At 43.6% G+C, this 19,625-nt stretch overlaps 1 protein-coding gene across 1 annotated transcript in view; it reads left to right on the forward strand.

Annotated features, from left to right (window-relative positions):
• Positions 1-19,625, forward strand: part of LOC130116431 (peripheral-type benzodiazepine receptor-associated protein 1-like) — a 118,098-nt gene that overhangs the window by 72,017 nt on the left and 26,456 nt on the right. The window contains exons 8-20 of the mRNA XM_056284341.1: positions 1,099-1,182; positions 1,340-1,429; positions 1,543-1,665; positions 1,804-1,908; positions 2,310-2,360; positions 3,654-3,686; positions 5,825-6,005; positions 7,476-7,478; positions 8,647-8,739; positions 9,207-9,412; positions 14,921-15,027; positions 15,110-15,219; positions 15,306-16,181. Coding sequence (XP_056140316.1) covers positions 1,099-1,182; positions 1,340-1,429; positions 1,543-1,665; positions 1,804-1,908; positions 2,310-2,360; positions 3,654-3,686; positions 5,825-6,005; positions 7,476-7,478; positions 8,647-8,739; positions 9,207-9,412; positions 14,921-15,027; positions 15,110-15,219; positions 15,306-16,181 — 2,062 coding nt within the window. The remainder of the gene's footprint in view (positions 1-1,098; positions 1,183-1,339; positions 1,430-1,542; positions 1,666-1,803; positions 1,909-2,309; positions 2,361-3,653; positions 3,687-5,824; positions 6,006-7,475; positions 7,479-8,646; positions 8,740-9,206; positions 9,413-14,920; positions 15,028-15,109; positions 15,220-15,305; positions 16,182-19,625) is intronic.

Below are 19,625 nucleotides of genomic sequence, written 5' to 3' on the forward strand. Positions count from 1 at the left end.
ATCCCCACAGCATGATGCTGCCACCACCATGCTTCACTGTAGGGATGGTATTAGCAAGGTGATGAGAGGTGCCTGGTTTCCTCCAGACATGACGTTTGGCATTCAGGCCAAAGAGTTCAATCTTCGTTCAATCTTTGCCAGAGAATCTTGTTTGTCATGGTCTGAGAGTCCTTTAGGTGCTTTCTGGCAAACTCCAAGCGGGCTGTCATGTGCCTTTTACTGAGCAGAGGCTTCCGTCTGGCCACTCAACCATAGAGGCCTGATTGGTGGAGTGCTACAGAGATGGTTGTCCTTCTGGAAGGTTCTCCCATCTTCACAGAGGAACGCTGGAGCTCTGTCAGAGTGACCATCGGGTTCTTGGTCACCTCCCTGACCAAGGCCCTTCTCCCCCGATTGCTCAGTTTGGCTGGGCAGCCAGCTCTAGGAAGAGTCCTGGTGGATCCAAACTCCTTCCATTTACGAATGATGGAGACCACTGTGCTCTTCGGGACCTTCAAAGCTGTAGAAAATTTTTTGTACGATTCCCCAGATCTGTGCCTCGATACAATCCTATCTCGAAGGTCCACAGATAATTCCTTTGACTTCATGGCTTGGTTTCTGCTCTGACATTCACTGTCAACAGTGGGATCTTATATAGACAGGTGTGTGCCTTTCCAAATCATGTCCAATCAATTGAATTTACTACAGGTGGACTCCAATCAAGATGTAGAAACATCTCAAGGATGATCAGTGGAAACAGGATGAACCTGAGCTCAATTTTGAGTGTCATAGCAAAGGGTGTGAATACTTATGTTCAGTTTTTTATTTTTAATAAATTTCCAAAAAATTATACAAAACCTTTTTCACTTTGTCATTATGGGGTATTGTGTGTAGATTGATGAGAAAAAAAAGGAATTTAATCCATTTTGGAATAAGGCTGTAACATAACAAAATGTGGGGAAAGTGAAGGGGTGTGAATACTGTCCGGATGCACTGTATATCAAGTTCTTTGTTCCAGTGTTTGTCAAGATAAATCCTCAACAAAAATGTGTAAACAACACAACCCTCAAAGGTTTCTATCAGATGACGTTCAGATCTCAGCTTGTGATCTTTCTTTAGGAAAGTGAGCTGTGCAAGAAGAGAAAAGAATGTGAAGACCTCGAGCATGAAGTAAAGAAGCGACAAAAGCGATGTCTGGATTTGGTAAGGAGTATGTGCGCGCCCATACTGACCATTCACATGCTCACCAGTCGCACCACTCTGTTTTTAGTGTGAATGCAGATTCATGTTAGCCCCTTTTCTGTTGGGACCACCACACACACTAATATGCTCTGAATCATCTCTCGTGTTTTCTTATTAGGAGAGCCAGCTTGAGGATGAGCGAGGCAAAAATGAGCAGCTAAAAGAGGAGGCAGAACTCCTCAGGAGGAAGGCACAGCTGCTCGACCAGGTCAGTCTCACTGCCATTTCAAGCCCTTAAACATTCCACAACTCACTGTGCACATTCAGTGTGCCAGTTGTGCTGCCTGCTGCGGCACTACAGTTTCTGTTCGCTGTTCCCAGACTCGGGTTGAGAATGAGGAGCTGAGTGAAGATCTCTCTGAAGTGACCGCTCAACACAATTCAGTTCTCGAAGAGAACCAGAGACTGCGTGCCAAACTGGAGAACCTAGAGCAGGTCCTAAAGGTACGGCAGGGGTCTAACATGTCTTGGGATATCCGTTTGACTTCCTAAAACTGAACTCCTCGTGAAAGCACTGAAAATGCCTGTGCATGTGTCATGCTGAAGATTGTCTTTGGGCATTTTTTTTCTTTACATGTGCAGCATATGCGAGAGGTCGCCGAGCGAAGGCAGCAGCTGGAATTGGAACATGAGCAGGCACTGGCTATCCTCAAGTTCAAACAGGATGAAATCAAGCGGTTACAGCGGGTAGGCGCCACAGCCTTGTTTGTATCCTCCACATTTGTTTATCAGACATCTAAGCCACCCTGGGAGAGCTGTAGGTACTTTCACCCAACCATACTCTTAGTTACGTTCCTTACTTAAATCTTTATGGGCCTCGGATCTCTCTCTCTCTCTCTCTCTCTCTCTCTCTCTCTCTCTCTCTCTCGCTCTCTCTCTCGCTGTCTCGCTCTCGCTCTCGCTCTCGCTCTCGCTGTATGTCTGAGTAATGGAGTCTCTGTCCAGCAGGGGGCAACCTTTTGGTACCAGTCAAGTGTTGTGTTTTGGCGTGACATTTTGACAAAGCTAACTGGGCTGTGAATTAAAATGTCTTACATCAACAACTAACCTTACGTTGATCTTAAAGTGTCTTGTTTTCTAATTTTCAGGCTCAGTTTTTCGCCAAGAGGGAGCATGAAGGGGTGGTGCAGATGCTGGAGGTGAGTTTGTGTAACCACTCCTGTGAAACTAATCCTCTGGCCCTCACTTGTACAAGAGATGAAAGAGAAATAAAGTATAAAACAGAATTATAGCAATAAAAAAATAGATCTCTCATCATCTGTGTTCTCATCCATTCATATCAACCCATTGAAACCCATTGAATCAGTTTTTTACATTCATTTAGATATAGTCACCAGCAAAACCAAAATAAAAACCTACTTATATCAAGCAATGTACTAACTGACCCCTCAACTGGAACCAGTACTCCTCTTTCACAGTGTTCATTCCTTGTCCGTGAACAAGTGACACTCTTACTAAGCCCTTAAATGAGTGAAAGACATTGTTTTTCAAAGTCTGCCCGCATTTGTTTTACACACTGCTTTGTCGACGTCTGAAAAGATAGTCTCATTCATTATTGAAGAAGGCATGTCTCATCACCCCACCACAAAACAGAGGGGGTATAAATATTTAACTCTCTCTCTCTCTCTCCCTCCCGGGAAGACAAAAGGCTTCCTTTTGCCACCGTGGCTGCATGATATATGATCAGCCCTTTGTGTTGAGCTACACACCTGGCAGTGAAACCGTTGTAGAAAATGCTTGCGCTCATATTTTTTCGTAGCGCTCATGGGCCTGCAAAAGAGAACCGTTTGAACAGATGGCTTCTCCACTGCCTTGTGACGTTTTTGCCTACATTCAAAATGAGTGGAGGGCTTAAATGCAAAATGAATCATGTAAATCATAACGGCCTACGTTCCGACCTATCTAATTAGCTAGTATTTCTTGTGTGGGGAAAAAAAGACTAACAAAGACTACAAAACCTCTAATAGGCAATTTTTTTTTGTATAGCCCAATATCACAATACCTAAAACAGTATAATCATCATCATCATTATATTCATATAGCACTACTTATATATATTTATATAATAAATATTATCTATCTATTTATTTATATATATTTATATTTATGTAAAGTTGTTTATATAAATAAAGTATAGTATAATACTATGAATAACAAATATAAAAATAATATATGAAAATATATATAATAATATAAATATAAATTAATATAATATATAAATATAATATAATGTAAAATATATCAAAAAGTATATATAAAATATATGAATAATAAAGTTAGTATATTTATATAAAGCTATTTATATAGAGTAGTTTGATTTTTCAGAACCCATAGTGATCCCTCTGCATCTGTTGTTTATCACTGCCTGAATCTGAATGCCTCCTTTGTTGAATGCTATGGTTTGTGTTAATGAAGTGTGTGTTTTATTTTAGGAGTTGACACAGTTTGTGTTGCGGAGGGAGCTGGTAGGGTATAGTTGCTTCTGTTTTGAAAATGCTCACGCTCTCTTCCTCTGCTTTTTCCTCTCCAGTCCTCTCACGCTCTCTCTCTCTGTTTGAATCTAAATCTCACACAAGAAAGTCTCTTCCTCTCAGAGTCCTGACCCCACATTATTTTTTCAACAGTAAATGTGGAGTGTTCCTTTAAAAAAAATGCTACATAGGAATGTGTGTCGCCGTTGAAAGGACACGTGTCAGCTGTTGAGGGACAAGAGACATTCTAGTGATGGCTCCTGACAGGGCCCGACTAGTCAACATGGACTGCTCTGTTTTGAATGTATTAATAATTATTCTCTTTCCAGACTTACTGTTTCATAAGCATGTGTTTACTGTTCAAATCCCTTTTTCTGTTCTTTGTGTTACGTTCCTGCAAACCAGAATACACTGGACTGCATGCAGGTATCGACAACCTGTGGCCTTCTTAACACCCCGCTTCAGATTCTTAATCGTGCAACAGTAAAACCTATCTCTCCAAGCTCCTGTAGATGTAATGCTACACCTGGCCTTTTTGAATTCCCCTACACACGCACACAAGCCTGGACTGTCGAACCCATGCATAGTAAACAAATTCTCTGGCAAACACCATCGTGACTATAGATGGGTCATTTTAGATCCGTGTATCATATAGATGCTTGTATCCACATGCAGCCTTGTCAGAGTATTGGAAGAATTAGACGGGGTTTGCTTTGTGTGGCCATAGAGACTCTTGATGCTGGCTGTTTTTTCGGGTTACTAAGGTGCCTGTGAATCATGCCACTTCCTCTTGAGAGTACTGGATAAGACTGTGCCTGTGGCACATTTAGCAGCCCCTGGTGCACTGAGTACAGTTAGCATGATCAAAGTCTTTTCTTTTCTTTTCTTTCTTTCTTTTTTGATAGTTGTCTGTAGTGGTCAACTATTCAGTTGGACGTTATTCTGTGAACATAACGCTACCAGTCATTGATCTCACAATTATCGCAGTTTTTACCACTTGAACTAGATACTTGTAGATAGATAGCAACAGTGTGCAGACTGGGCTTGGCGTAGGTGTGATGTTTAACAAGAAATGATGTTCAGACAGCTTTGTGTGGAGGCTCTGAGATCGGCCTGCCAGGAAACCCCCACCACAACCGGAAGTGGAATCAGTCACATATAGAAACTCAGTGGGCTTGAAGCTAAACCTCCCCAGTCTTCTGGCTCTTAGTCCTGCTGTTTAGAAGCTCTATTGCTATAATGTAAGTGCGCTACAGACCAGGAGGACCACATTCAATTCATGACGAATTACCCAACACTTCTGGTTCTCACCCTCCTAGTGTTCCCTGTATCACCGCAATGCTGTTCTCAACCGAAACCTTTAAACCTACTACCTGCCTTTACTGTCCTCCTCTTTGTTGCCGCTTTATTTGATCCTATATTAATTATCTGTGTTTGCAGCTTTTATCAAATGTATCAGTGACTGTGTTGCATGTGTCCTACAGAAACCCAACTTTTATCTCAATGTATCCATTTGTTATGCTTGTTGTGTAATTTAGACAAAAAAAAAACATGATACATTTTATCAAAACATGATACATTTTATCAAATGTATCAGTGACTGTGTTGCATGTGTCCTACAGAAACCCAACTTTTATCTCAGTGTATCCATTTCTTATGCTTGTTTTGTTGTGTAATTTAGACAAAAAAAAACAGAGTATTAGACAAATATCAGAAACCTCATTGGGGCCAGTAAAAATTAATCCTAACCTGGCATATATTACAGAGGCAATGGATTTTAAGGCCTTGTGTGGTGGATGTTTTTTGCTGCACTTAATAGCTCAGAGTTTCACGTATGTCAAAAGATGTAGTCCTAAGACTGACAAGTGAAAATGTATTTGTCTGTAAAGCACATTCATTTACAATAATCAGAAAATACACCAGTCTTTCTAAATTCCCAAGAATTTGGCTTTTTGGAGACATAAGAGTTCGGCGTAAAGCTGATGATATGTAAAAAAAAAAGTTAAAGACGCCAACCTGTAGAATTACATCTAAGTCAGAGGTAATTTTAGATGTTTATTTAATATGGTATTACAATAGAGAGTGCTCGGTTTATATGCGTCTTCTCTGTGCGTGTTGTGCCCTCTGTGCAGTCAAAGGTTCGAGATCTGGAGGAGAAATGTCGCAGTCAGAGCGAACAGTTTGGCCTACTGTCACAGGAGTTGGAGAAGTTCCGGCTACAGGCCTCAAAGGTGGATCTGGCTGGCACCAGCCTCCTCACCAACCCCAACCTCTCTGTTCTGACTAATGGGGTGGGCCTGACTACAGATAGAGGTAACACACACCAAACTATTTGTTTATACCCTGACATGTAAGCCAATACAGTTCCAATCCCCTAAAACAATAGAGGTCATGGTCCTATTAGTTGTTTGGGGATATAGAATCATTTTAATCCATTTATTTCTTCCCAACTATCTATGCACCGAGATTAGTTTTACTTTCAAGGACGAGTCCCCATAACAAAGAATATGATCATTTAGAAATAAAGGTTTGGGAAATCAAAAGTAAAGACAAAGAGGGTGATCCATATGAGTGACTGCAATAACATTGTAATTCATTTTCAAAAATTTTGTTTTGAGCATAGTTCTTTATTTTTTCCAGTTGCCTAAGTGTATTTTTTTCATATTCTTGAATCCTATCAGTTCAGCTGAAATCTCATCAAGAAAAGAGATGTTGACTCCTTATGCAAAGTTAGGCTTTGCAGGTCCGAGTTCTAACAGTAGTGAAAAGGGCCATTCAAAGGAAACAAGTGTCAGATCCGACTATGGCCGGACTCAATGAAGCAGCAGTAATTGGCAACGCTGTCTTCGGGAGGGGGGCGGAGTCGGCTTGTGTTCGTCACATGAATGCCTCTCTGGGTGTGTCGGAAAAATCAGTGGTTCGGCCTGGAGTCGCCTTGTCGCGAAATTGGGGAGGCGTCTCCTTCGAGACTGCCGGCCGGAGAGATGCAGTTGGCGAACGCATGCAGTACGAGGGTGGGTTTTGAATTAAAATAGGGATCAATTGGCCACCGAATTTGGAGGAAAAAAGGGAAAAAATTCAGAAATAAATAAATTAATAATAAAAAGGAAACAAGGAATTAAAGTTATTTGGGTCCTTAATGGGGGAGGCATGGTGCCGCAGTTGTTAGCGCGGTCACCTCACAGCTTGAAGGTCCCGGGTTCGAGCCCCAGGGTAGTCCAACCTTGGTGGGTCGTCCCGGGTCGTCCTCTGTGTGTTTGCATGTTCTCCCCGTGTCTGCGTGGATTTCCTCCAGGGGGCTCCGGTTTCCTCCCACAGTCCAAAGACATGTAGGTCAGGTGAATCAGCCGTACTAAATTGTCCCTAGGTATGAATGTGTGTGTGTGTATGTCGGCCCTGTGATGGTCTGGTGGCCTGTCCAGGGTGTCTCCCCGCCTGCTGCCCAATGACTGCTGGAATAGGCTCCAGCATCCCCGCGAGCCTGAGAGCAGGATAAGTGGTTCAGATAATGGATGGATCCTTAATGATCCTTTAAGGTATGAATAGGGTCTGAATCCTCTTCATGTCTCCTTTGGTTTCGTGAATAGAGTTCCGCATTGCCATTTTCTCATCAATAGTCAGAACTGAAAAATCTGTCACCTCATTATACTTGATCTCAGCCCTTCTGTGTGGAGCTTACATGTTCTCCACATGTTTGCATGGGTTTTCTCCCACATTCCAAGTTCACTTGTGTTGGATGAATTGGAGGATTTAAATTGCCCATAGGTAAGAATGAGAGGGGAGATGGTTATGTATCTATGCCTTGGTGCTGCAATTGGATACCAACTATTAAAGGTGTCTCCCTGCCTTCTGCCCAAAATATACTCCAAGGATTAAGCAAGTTGATAAAATTAATGTCAGTAAACTATATTAGGCTCAGTCTCTTCTACTTTTTTTTGTCTGTTGGTCTGTAAGGGACTCCTTTGGCCCCAGTGGCATTTGTTTTAGTTTTGTTTTTTTTTCTCCCTTTTTCTTCCCAATTGCATCCGGCCAACTACCCCCACTCTTATGAGCCATCCCGATCTCTGGTCCACCCCCTCTGCTGGTCCAGCGAAGGCTGCAGACTACCACATGCCTCCCCCGATACATGTGGAGTTGCCAGCCGCTTCTTTTCACCTGACAGTGAGGAGTTTCACCAGGGGGACGTAGCGCGTGGGACAATCACGCCATTCCCCCCAGTTCCCCTTCCCCCTGAACAGGCACCCCGACCGATCAGAGGAGGTGCTAGTGCAACGACCAGGACATATACCCACATCCGGCTTCCCACCCGCAGTCTGTAGGGACGCCCTGACCAAGCCAGAGGCAACACGGGGATTTTATCTGGTGATCCCCCATGTTGGTAGGCAATGGAATAGACTGCTACGCCACCCAGACACCCCCCAGTAGCATTTGTATTAGGGGGACTATACACTGATTTATGCTCAGTGTATAGTCCCCTATATTAAGATGTTTCTCAGTCTGGATTTTAGGTGACTTAGCCACATCAATCCCCACATCATTGCTAATGTTTGTTTTTAAATACACATGTCTACCATGTCTCTGCTCTTTCATCCACTAAACATCATTGTCTACTTCTGTTTCATGGTTATGGCAGAAGCCAAAATGTATTGGAGCGGTCAACACTTACATATTTTTCACTGACCAAGCTAAGGTTTCCCTGCATTAAAATTGCATTCAAATCTGTTGATTCTCTTCACCTCTTGTTTGAGAACTTTCCACATTAAGAACTACAGAATAATTGTATTTTTGACCCCGAGAACCTTCTAGAATGTAACCGTGACTACACCTGCTTTTGAAGTAAGACAATGCAAATCCCTGCTGCAGTATATAGCCAGCTATCCATGAATTCACCTGCGTTTACATCTGTTAATCAACCTTTTCCCACAAACAAGTTTGTGTACTGCTTATGTTTTAGCCTCTGGTTGCCCTTGGGATATGAAGTCTCTGGTTGACATAGCCTTCTGGAGTCTGGAGGGGTGTGACATTCCCCCATGCCCTGGGAGGAGAGGTCCACCTGGTACTCTTGAATTCTTTGTTATTCATTCGATGTGTCAGGCCTTTTCAGAGGAGCACTTTGTTTTCACCTCCATGGTCACAGTCAGGACTAAGCAGCCTTCACTCTCACAGAGCCTGTTAGGTCCATCTGTAATATACACAGTCACATGAAGGTCACTGCTCAAGGGCTGAGGTGAGCAAGTAAGGGTAATGTGTAGCCCATAGGCTGTGGAAAGCGCTAAGCCCCTTACTTTACCAGTGCTGGTGTGACACACGTTGCCACCGGGTAAGTGATCTCTGAACTGGGACAGATGGACACAGAGGATTTCACTCCACTATTTAATCAGCCAGCTTCAACCTTCAGCTCCTGGATGTCAACTGCTGATGTCCCCCACCTATCGGCTCACAGACTGAGCCAATTTACCAGAGAAAGATGCAGTAATGGGGAATTTACTGTCCTCCCTTTCTCCCTTCTACTAGATGTGGCAGCCGCGCTGCGAATGGGGGCCACCCCCCATGCTGCAGGGCTCTCCAGGGTGGAGCGCTCTCCCATCACCAAGCACCGAGAGTTGCCCACCATCAGCGTCAGCAAGTCAGCTTCCAGCTCTAGCAAGTCAGATACTACGCATCTCACCCCCAAATCCGACACCTACCTTAGTCCCCACAAATCCAGCCCAACTCATGAGGTACCGACTTTAAAAATAACACAATGTATTGTGATTCCAATTGTAGATAGTCACATGGGAGAATATATATATATATAATCCACATTGGATTATTAGTATATTAGTAATTATTATTACTGGATTATTTTGCTCCTTATTTGTTGAGCACTTTCCCTACCGTTGAGTGTTTCTTTAACAAAGTTTTATATATATGTGTGTGTGTGTGTGTGTGTGTGTGTGTGTGTGTTTGTGAGAGAGAGAAAAACTTGGTAACACTTTTTATGAAGCTTGCATGTATACCACCCTATAAGCATCTATAACGCCCTATAAGTGTAGCTATAAGTCATTGTAAGATTCATTATAACCATGTATACGCCCTCACAACACCTCATAACCACCTTCCTGATACATTGTCAATTTAGAACGGATTTAGGCATTGTAAATATGTCATCATTAGCCTGTTTATCTGTCAAATGTCATAATGCATCATAGCCAACTGGTTTTGCTGAAGTTTTGTAGAGATGCATAATGAAACTTCAGTGCTATTTCACAGTCTTCAGCCATAGCCGTGAGTCATTGTAATAATGCACATTATAGGAAAATATGGGTGTTATAGATGCAAGCTTCATAGAAAGTATCACCAAAAACTTTTAATACATAGCAGTAAAGGCTTGTTTTGTGTGTCGCGTACTCATCAGCTGCTAATTGTTATCTGAGTTTGGATGGGATGGTGTTAGAAGAAATCTCTTAATGAGGTTAGTGATCTCTGTAGGACTAATTGCATTATTAAATTCGGCCACACTGTTTGGAGCCCATTTGTATGTTGGGTTTAATTTGAACAGTTCGCAGGGCATTGATTGGGTGTTCTTTGGTTGTCCAATTCGTTTTAAGAACACATTTATCTGGCAGTGGTCTGATAATGGTCGTACACATTTATGAGAAAGTCGTCATCGAACTTGATGAAGTAGAAAGAGGACTTAGCCTTCACTTGGTGGATGACCATGCCAGTCCTCTTCCCTCCATCCTCTTTGATATACTCAACCTGTTTCCCCATCAGACTGTCCACCACCTCCCCAGTCTCCGTCTCTGACGGGGCACTATCATTGGAGTCTGGCATTGGAAAAATAAATATATATATATATATATATATATATATATATATATATATATATATATATATATATACACACACACACAAGCGTGCGCGCACACACACACACATACACATATATACATACATATATATACATATATATATATATATATATTTATATAAAATCCAGTGATTTGCTCCTTGTTTGTTGAGCACTTTCCCTACCATTGAGCATTCCATTTAATGAAGTTTTATATATATATACAGTGCATCCAGAAAGTATTCACACCCCTTCACTTTCCCCACATTTTGTTATGTTACAGCCTTATTTCAAAATTGATTAAATTCCTTTTTTTCTCATCAATCTACACACAATACCCCATAATGACAAAGCAAAAAAGGTTTTGTAGAAATTTTTGCAAATTTGTTAAAAATAAAAAACTGAAATATTGCATGTACATAAGTAATCACACCCTTTACTCAGTACTTGGTTGAGGCAACCTTGGCAGCGATTACAGCCTCAAGTCTTCTTGGTTATGAAGCTACAAGCTCGGCACACCTATATTTGGGGTATTTCTCCCATTCTTCTCTGCAGATCTTCTCGAGCTCTGTAAGGTTAGATGGGGAGCGTCGCTGCACAGCTATTTTCAGGTCTTTCCAGAGATGTTCAATAGGGTTCAAGTCTGGGCTCTGGCTGGGCCACTCAAGGACATTCACAGACTTGTCCCGAAGCCACTCCTTCGTTGTCTTGGCTGTGTGCTTAGGGTCGTTGTCGTGTTGAAATGTAAACCTTCGCCCCAGTCTGAGGTCCTGAGCGCTCTGGAGCAGGATTTCATCAAGGATCTCTCTGTACTTTGCTCCATTCATCTTTCCCTCGATCCTGACTAGTCTCCCAGTTCCTGCTGCTGAAAAACATCCTCACAGCATGATGCTGCCACCACCATGCTTCACTGTAGGGATGGTATTAGCAAGGTGATGAGAGGTGCCTGGTTTCCTCCAGACGTGACGTTTGGCATTCAGGCCAAAGAGTTGAATCTTGGTTTCATCGGACCAGAGAATCTTGTTTGTCGTGGTCCGAGAGTCCTTTAGATGCTTTCTGGCAAACTCCAAGCGGGCTGTCATGTGCCTTTTACTGAGCCGAGGCTTCCGTCTGGCCACTCTACCATAAAGGCCTGATTGGTGGAGTGCTGCAGAGATGGTTGTCCTTCTGGAAGGTTCTCCCATCTCCACAGAGGAACGCTGGAGCTCTGTCAGAGTGACCATCAGGTTCTTGGTCACCTCCCTGACCAAGGCCCTTCTCCCCCAATTTCTCCGATTGGCTTGGCAGCCAGCTCTAGGAAGAGTCCTGGTGGATCCAAACTTCTTCCATTTACGAATGATGGAGACCACTGTGCTCTTCGGGACCTTCAAAGCTGTAGAAATTTTTTTGTACTGGCTTGGTTTCTGCTCTGACATGCACTGTCAACAGTGGGACCTTATATAGACAGGTGTGTGCCTTTCCAAATCATGTCTGATCAATTGAATTTACTACAGGTGGACTCCAAGATGTAGAAACATCTCAAGGATGACCAGTGGACACAGGATGAACCTGAGCTCAATTTTGAGTGTCATAGCAAAGGGTGTGAATACTTATGTACATGCAATATTTCAGTTTTTTATTTTTAATAAGTTTGCAAAAATTTCTACAAAACCTTTTTCACTTTGTCATTATGGGGTATTGTATGTAGATTGATGAGAAAAAAAGGAATTTCATCCATTTTGGAATAAGGCTGTAACATAACAAAATGTGGGGAAAGTGAAGGGGTGTGAATACTTTCCGGATGCACTATATATATATATATACTATATATATTAGTTTCGAGCTCAAACAAAATGATCTTGCTCAATGTTGGCCACTTGTCTCCATGTCTCCTGTTGGGTCTCAGAGATCCATAACTTAAAAGATTGCAGTTATTGTCTTTTTTTTGTTGTTGCATTTTCCGCCTTTATTTGATATAGTCAAGCAAGAGACAGGAAAGGCAGGGGAAGGAGATTGGATGACATGCAGCAAAGGGCCCGGTTCAGATTCGAACCCAGGCTGCTGCAGTAAGGAACTCAGCCTTATTTGGTACACGTTGTACCAGGTGAGCCACCAGGGCGCCCCGCAATTCTTGTCTAGTCCAAAATTATATGGTCTCCATTATTTTTAGCAAAGACAGTAAATTGAATGAGTTGTGTTGCTATCTCGTTCCCCTTATTGATACTCATCAGAGTCAGACTGTTAACCGGCTCCCTGCTACTTTCTCTGTAGAAGGGAAGCTTACTCGTCGAGATTACCAAGAAGGGCCTGCACAGTCATAGGAAGTATCTGGATTTACATGACAATGCAGAGCATCGCTGTGAATGCCCAAACTCTCTCTGCTCACACCGTACGATGGAGACAAACTGGAGTCGTTGCAATAATTTCAAGAAAACTGTCGCCGAGCTGTGTGCCCAGACAGCTTCAGTGTTTGGTCTCTTACTGAAGGCAGGTCACTAACCTTTCGTGTAGTCGCTCAGCCTGTCTGCCTACAGTTCTATAAAGCTCATATTTAGCGAGATAATCCAATGCCTACTGTGGATTATGAAGGTTGTTGTAGTTGTGATTATCCTTAAAAAGGTAGTGTGCTATAAATATACAGCCTTTCTTATTGTGTTTTCATCTCCGCTGGGCGGTAGTCTGGAGGGGATATTGCATTTGGTTGTATGTGTGTGTGCCCGTGGCTGATCTCGCAAACTACTGAACCTATCAGCCTAAGTTTTTTTGTGCACAGTTATGACTATGTTGAATAACCGATCATATTTGTCGTGATTCAAAACCTTCGAAAAACGTTTGTTGACATTTGTTGGGCATTGACGCTACCTCTCTCCAGTCACTCTCTAGCTCGCTCGACCAACACTGCTCTCTGTTGCTGCCCAAGTCAACTGTGTGCACGCGCAACTCACATCTACGGCTGAGTCGGATCAGGCAGCGACAGTGTCAAAACCAAAACATTATATATTAGAGTAACAAATCTAATATAAAACAAGGTAATTTATGTCTTAATATTATCTATGGCATGGGGGCGCAGTGATTAGCGTGGTTGCCTCACAGCAAGAAGATCCAGGGTTCGAACCCCGGGATTGTCCAACCTTGGGGATCATCCCAGGTCATCCTCTGTATGGAGTGTGAATGTTCTCCCCGTGTCTGCGTAGGTTTCCTCCGGGTGCTCCGGTTTCCTCCCACAGTCCAAAGACATGTAGGTCAGGTGAATCGGCCATAACAAATTGTCCCTAGGTGTGAATGTGTCGGCCCTGTGATGGACTGTTGGCCTGTCCAGGGTGTTTTCCCCGCCTGCCGCCCGATGGCTGCTGGGATGGGCTCCGGCATCCCGCAACCCTAATTAGGATAAGCGATTAGGATAATTGATGGATGGTATGAGTATTGAAAGTAAACCAGAAGCCAATCGTATTTCGCAAGCCAGCAGATCATTCACTGGGGATCTCAGCACAGGAGAACTGGAGGAACGCTGGATGAGCCAAAAATAATTTGCCTTACTCATCTCGCTGCCACGCAGAAGTGCCATAGTCGCCAATGTTAAAACTCCGCTATAAAAATACGATTTCAAGAGTAGCATTAATCACGGTCACAACTGGAAATCATCTCAGTAGTGACAATAACACATTTCCCATGGCTGAGCTATGTTTTCTTTCCATTGTTTCATGAAAGAGAGTCAATCAGCAGAGCAGCCATTCATCTTCATTCATTTTATATTATGATTATTGAATTATGATACCCTGGTCTCTGGCATTTAATGTCAGAGTTGGTCGCATTTGTGCAAGGGTCCGCCTAGGAGTCTGCACATCCACAGACGACAGGCAAAACGTATTTATTAATTACTTTTTTAGCTTGACCGCTGCATATTAACAACTTTTTTTCCCATATTTCCTGTTCAATCAACTTGGGTGCTGCGCAAAAGTCTTATAATGGCAGGAAAAACACTGCTTTTTCTGTCTGTAGTTGCCTTCTTCCGGTAGGCAAAAAAAGAGGTGGTTTGTCACCCAAGTTCAAATACCGGAGAAAGGGGGGGGGGTGTACTCCTGGCAGAGATATGTACTCTACTAAGTGCACTTCTCTAGTATTTATACTATGTTTGGAAATCCTTCGACTCGACATATTTTCCATCTGTGTACTTTGTACTCATCAGAAGGAAGAAAAAAATAATTTGAAATTAGTAAACTCACTAATTTCTTTCCAATAAGCTTGTCAGTGATCCCACCCACTCAGAACTTTGCCCTGAAGTAAGCAGAATAATCATTATTTATAGATGCACAGGGCGTGTTTCGAAAAAAAATAATTTTTTTTGAAGGCATTAAATGAAACGGCTATGTGAAAACTTTTTGGTCCTGGTAGCTCACATTCTGTATGTCCTCTGCAGGTGGACACAGCAAGTGAAGTAGAAGAGCTGGACGTTGACGTCGCCCCAGCACCTTATACAGCCACCAGAGGAGCAGCCAAGCTTCAGGTCTTTATTGCCAGATACAGGTAAGTGTGGTGTGCTTGTTAACTCAATATGTCACTGTATTTGTCATGAATAGTAACTGTCTGGCAACTTCTCTCTTTTCAGCTATAATCCATACGATGGACCTAATGACAACCCGGAGGTAGAGCTACCACTAACTGCTGGAGAATACATCTATGTTTATGGAGACATGGATGATGATGGATTCTATGAAGGTAAGCATACCCTCTAAGATGTTAATATTCTTATTCTCTAAAATGTATTATTGTAATTTTCAGGGTTTTTCTGTGTCTTCTTTAAGGTGAGTTGATGGACGGACGGAGAGGGCTGGTCCCCTCTAACTTTGTGGAGCACGTCTCTGACGATGATGTCATGAGTGCTCACCATCCAGAGGCAGGGGACATGTCCCAAAACTCCCTGCTGGACAGCAGCTTCCACAGTGCCAGCCAACAGCACCACCTCCACACAGGCTTGAGCACCTCAGAAAGGACAGAGCAGTCTGCAGCTTCTGTCCCTGCTTCTGTCCCCATAGAGTCAGCGTCAGCCTCTGCTTTCCCAGCCCCCCTCACCAACGGTCTCGACCTGGATTTGGAGGAGGTGGGAGTGGACACTGTGCCTTACCCACGTAAGCTCACCCTCATCAAGCAGCTGGCCAAGAGCATCATCATCGGCTGGGACCCTCCCCTGGTGCCCGCCGGCTGGGGCAACGTGTGGAGCTATAATGTGTATGTTGACCAGGAGCTGCGGCTCAATGTGCCCTTTGGCGCCCAGACCAAAGCAGTGCTGGAGCGGCTGGATATAAACCTCAAGGCCTACCGCGTGTCAGTGCAGAGCCTGACAGAGAAGGGCCTCTCAGACCAGCTGCACTGCACCATGTTGGTGGGGCGGGATGTGTGTGTGGCGCCTACGCAGCTACAAGTGGACCGAATCACTGCCACCTCCGCAAACCTGAGCTGGCTGCCCAGCAACAGTAACTATGTGCACATTGTGTCCTTGAACGAGGAGGAGTGTGAGCTGGTGAAGGCCGGCTGCTACTCGCTGTGCCTCAATAACCTCATGCCCAGCCTGCACTACACTGTAAAGGTTGAGGCACGGCCCCACCGCACACCGTGGGAGCTGCCTGTGGAGCGACGCGAACGCAAAAGTGCCACTATCACCTTCACCACGCTGAGTGCAGGTCAGTGCACATACAGTATAAGTGCCACAGTCATCTCCACACTGATGGCAGGTCAGGGCAAACACTAGACAAGCACTACTGTCACCTTCTCCTCACTGATGGCAGGTCAGGGCAAACACTAGACAAGCACTACTGTCATCTTCTCCACACTGATGGCGGGTCAGAACAAACACTAGACAAGCACTACTGTCACCTTCCCCGCACTGATGGCAGGTCAGGGCAAACACTAGACAAGCACTACTGTCATCTTCACCGTGCTGATGGTAGGTCAGGGTACACAAGACTTTTTTTTTTTTCATCAGTTATTCTGCAAGGGATGACTACACTTGCTATGCATTCAGCCATGCCTGGCTATTTATGAAAGCTACACTCCTGAAGATCATTGCTTTTGTTTATTTTAACTACTCTTTGGTGTTTAGCCAGCTCAAATCCCAGGGATCCATTGGAAATGAGTCGACAATGCTCTCATGCCAACACATACCTGACCACCAAACAAAAAAATCATGGCTGAACCTGAGTTTCAGCTATTGTAGTATGTTTTGGTAAAGGTCCTCTATGAGCCTGATCTGCCATATCCTCTTGTTAGCCACAATAACTTGTGACTTATTCTTCTGCATCTTCTGCATACTTTGGCTAAAACGTAAAATCCTTGGTGCCGTATAATTTTTCACAGGAAAGTCTGACTCGATAGTAAAAAAAACATTAATGATTTGGAGTTCTAAAACGCAAGGGATAAAAACTGTCATAATGATATATAAATCATGAAGATTGTGGCTGTAAAAGTACTGATTGAGGCAGACTCTAAACAAGGAACAAACTGATGCAAGCGCTTCACTGAGCCTTAGAAGAATCATGGCACCCTTAGTCAGTTGGAGGTTATGATTAGACTGAAAGATATAGTTCCGTTTTGAAATTCCATTCAACAAAAGTATTTCGGTCTGATGGCTCTTAAAGGAAAAATGGCAATTTTAAAAAAAAGCCCTATTTTCTTGTTGTTAGGAGTCAAATAGAGTAATAGCTAACAGAATCATTTAATTGATTCAGTATTGAGCAGGCTAGCATCAGCCGACTGCTGTGCACCAAACTGCAATATAAACCTTCAGGGCAATAGCGCTGGCCAAATAATGTCCACCAAAGGGGTTCTTTTTTGGCCTAACAGGCTCAGACTCGGAGGAGTTTAAAGAGCCTTCTCCACAGTTTCAGTCATGGAATTATATAGATGTCACTGCGTTTCGAACCTGGAGCAGAAGTCTCGCTCTATAATCCTGTGAGGCATGAGATATTGCAGGCAGACAACAGCGAGTTGGAGAGAAGCCCACAAATGAAAATGCAAAAAAAAGGCCCATCACTGTGACAACTGGTTGTACTGGAATTGACCTTTCGCAAAGTCCCGCCCCCCTTAGTTACTGTTGCTATGCCTGTCAAGCATTTTAGAACTGTCCAGGAAGTAGCCGGAAAACACCAAAACATGAAGGAAGAAATCAGCGCATTGTGTGGGTAAAAGTAACAGTAATAACACGTTAGCTGTATTAGCTATCAATAATAGCTAGTAGCAAGCTTAGCTTGGAGCAGACAGGTATTTTTGTTGATTCTGGATGGATTAAGCTGGCCATGGGGTCTGCTATACTGCCAAATCTATTGCTGACATTGCACTTCTTGCGTTCTGGGTTTGGGGAAGGGAAAGAAAATTACACCCCCTCCAAACTTTTCAGATATCTAGTATCTGATTTGCAGATCCCATAGGCACACCGTTTCAGCATTTTGTTGTGTGTTTGAAAGCTTGACGGACCGTTGCTAAGGTGGGATTGGACAAGCACCGTTCTGGGGCGGTACTTTGCGAAAGGTCAATTGTCTTTTCATAATGGGAGCGTTTTCAGACACTTCTTAAAACATTCTAAGTGTGTTAGTTCCAAAAACAGCTCTTTCAGTGGACGTTATTGGCTATTGCCCCAAAGGGTTATTATGCAGCTTGGTAAACAGCAGTCAGCTGCTGTGAACTTGCTCAGTACTGAAGCAGTTTTGTTTTGGGTTTTTTTGGATTTTCCCCCTTTTTCTCCCCAATTGTATCTGGCCGATTACCCCGCTCTTCTGAGCCGTCCCAGTCGCTGCTCCACCCCTTCTGCCGATCCGGAGAGGGCTGCAGACTACCACGTGCCGCCTCCGATACATGTGGAGTCGCCAGCCGCTTCTTTTCACCTGACAGTGAGGAGTTTCACCAGGAGGACGTAGCGCGTGGGAGGATCACGCTATTCCCTCCAGTTCCCCCTCCCCCCCAAACAGGCTCCCCGACCGACCAGAGGAGGTGCTAGTGCAGTGACCAGGACACATACCCACAATCAATTAATCAATCAAGTTGCATTTTTTATAGCGGTTTTATAGCTGCAACAGCCACTCAAAGCACTCTCTCCCAAGACAGACAATGTGCAATGGATGTTGTGGTTGCACAAGTTACAGAATACAACATTGAAAGAGGATAAACAGAATTATAATGGACTTATAAAATTCATGAACCCACATCCGTCTTCCCACCCGCGGACACGGCCAGTTGTGTCTGTAGGGACGCCCGACCAAGCCGGAGGTAACACAGGGATTCGAACTGGCAATCCTCGTGTTGGTAGGTAACGGAATAGACTGCCCCACCACCCATATGCCCCGATACTTAAGCAATTTAAACACTCTGCAGCCCATTGGTCAGTTTGACTTTGAGTTTGACTAATGACAGAAAAAATACTGCTTTGGTTGAAAAATTTATCAAGTGGCCCAGCCTGTCATTTTCTGTAGTCACAAGATGGGTCAGTGTCCCAAACCCCACTCAGTTTTTCCCTCTGAAAAAATAGTTAGTCGAACAAGGTCTTGATTAGCACAGGGGAAAAGCAACGACCCCCCCCCCAAGGTTAAATACTGTCTTGATAGTACGCATATGAATTTTGAGGTGGTGATTTAATCATCTAAAACATGTTGCCAACAAGATGCTAATTGTTGAGAGTCTAAACGTAGTTTAAACTGCAGCACAAAGTCGCAGATTTCTTACACCATAGCACTGTTGCTATCAACCCCCACCCACTCGTATGTACACTCCATGTGTTTTTTCTCTCTCTACTTCTAGTCCGTATGGTAGGTTGGTTTACCCCTGGCTTTTGCATTGTTTTACTGGCACTTCTGCTTTTTTCACTCATGAGCATCTGATGCAAGGGTCTAATGACAGGATGTTGTGTTGCTGTAAAGCCCCCTGAGGCAAATTTGTAATTTATGATACTGGGCTATACAAATAAAATATTGACTTGACTGTAGCAGAGACCGTCTAAACTAGTGTAGACTGTTCACTCTATCAGTTTACAGTAGGATCATTTGAAATGCTAAGATGGTGGCACTGACAACATAAGATCCTGCGAAGTCACGCTGTCAGTAAAACTGGCCAATTGAAGCACCGTTGTCTTCATATCA

This window comes from Lampris incognitus, chromosome 8 (assembly GCF_029633865.1).
Source record: "Lampris incognitus isolate fLamInc1 chromosome 8, fLamInc1.hap2, whole genome shotgun sequence".
In the NCBI taxonomy this organism is placed as follows: domain Eukaryota; kingdom Metazoa; phylum Chordata; class Actinopteri; order Lampriformes; family Lampridae; genus Lampris; species Lampris incognitus.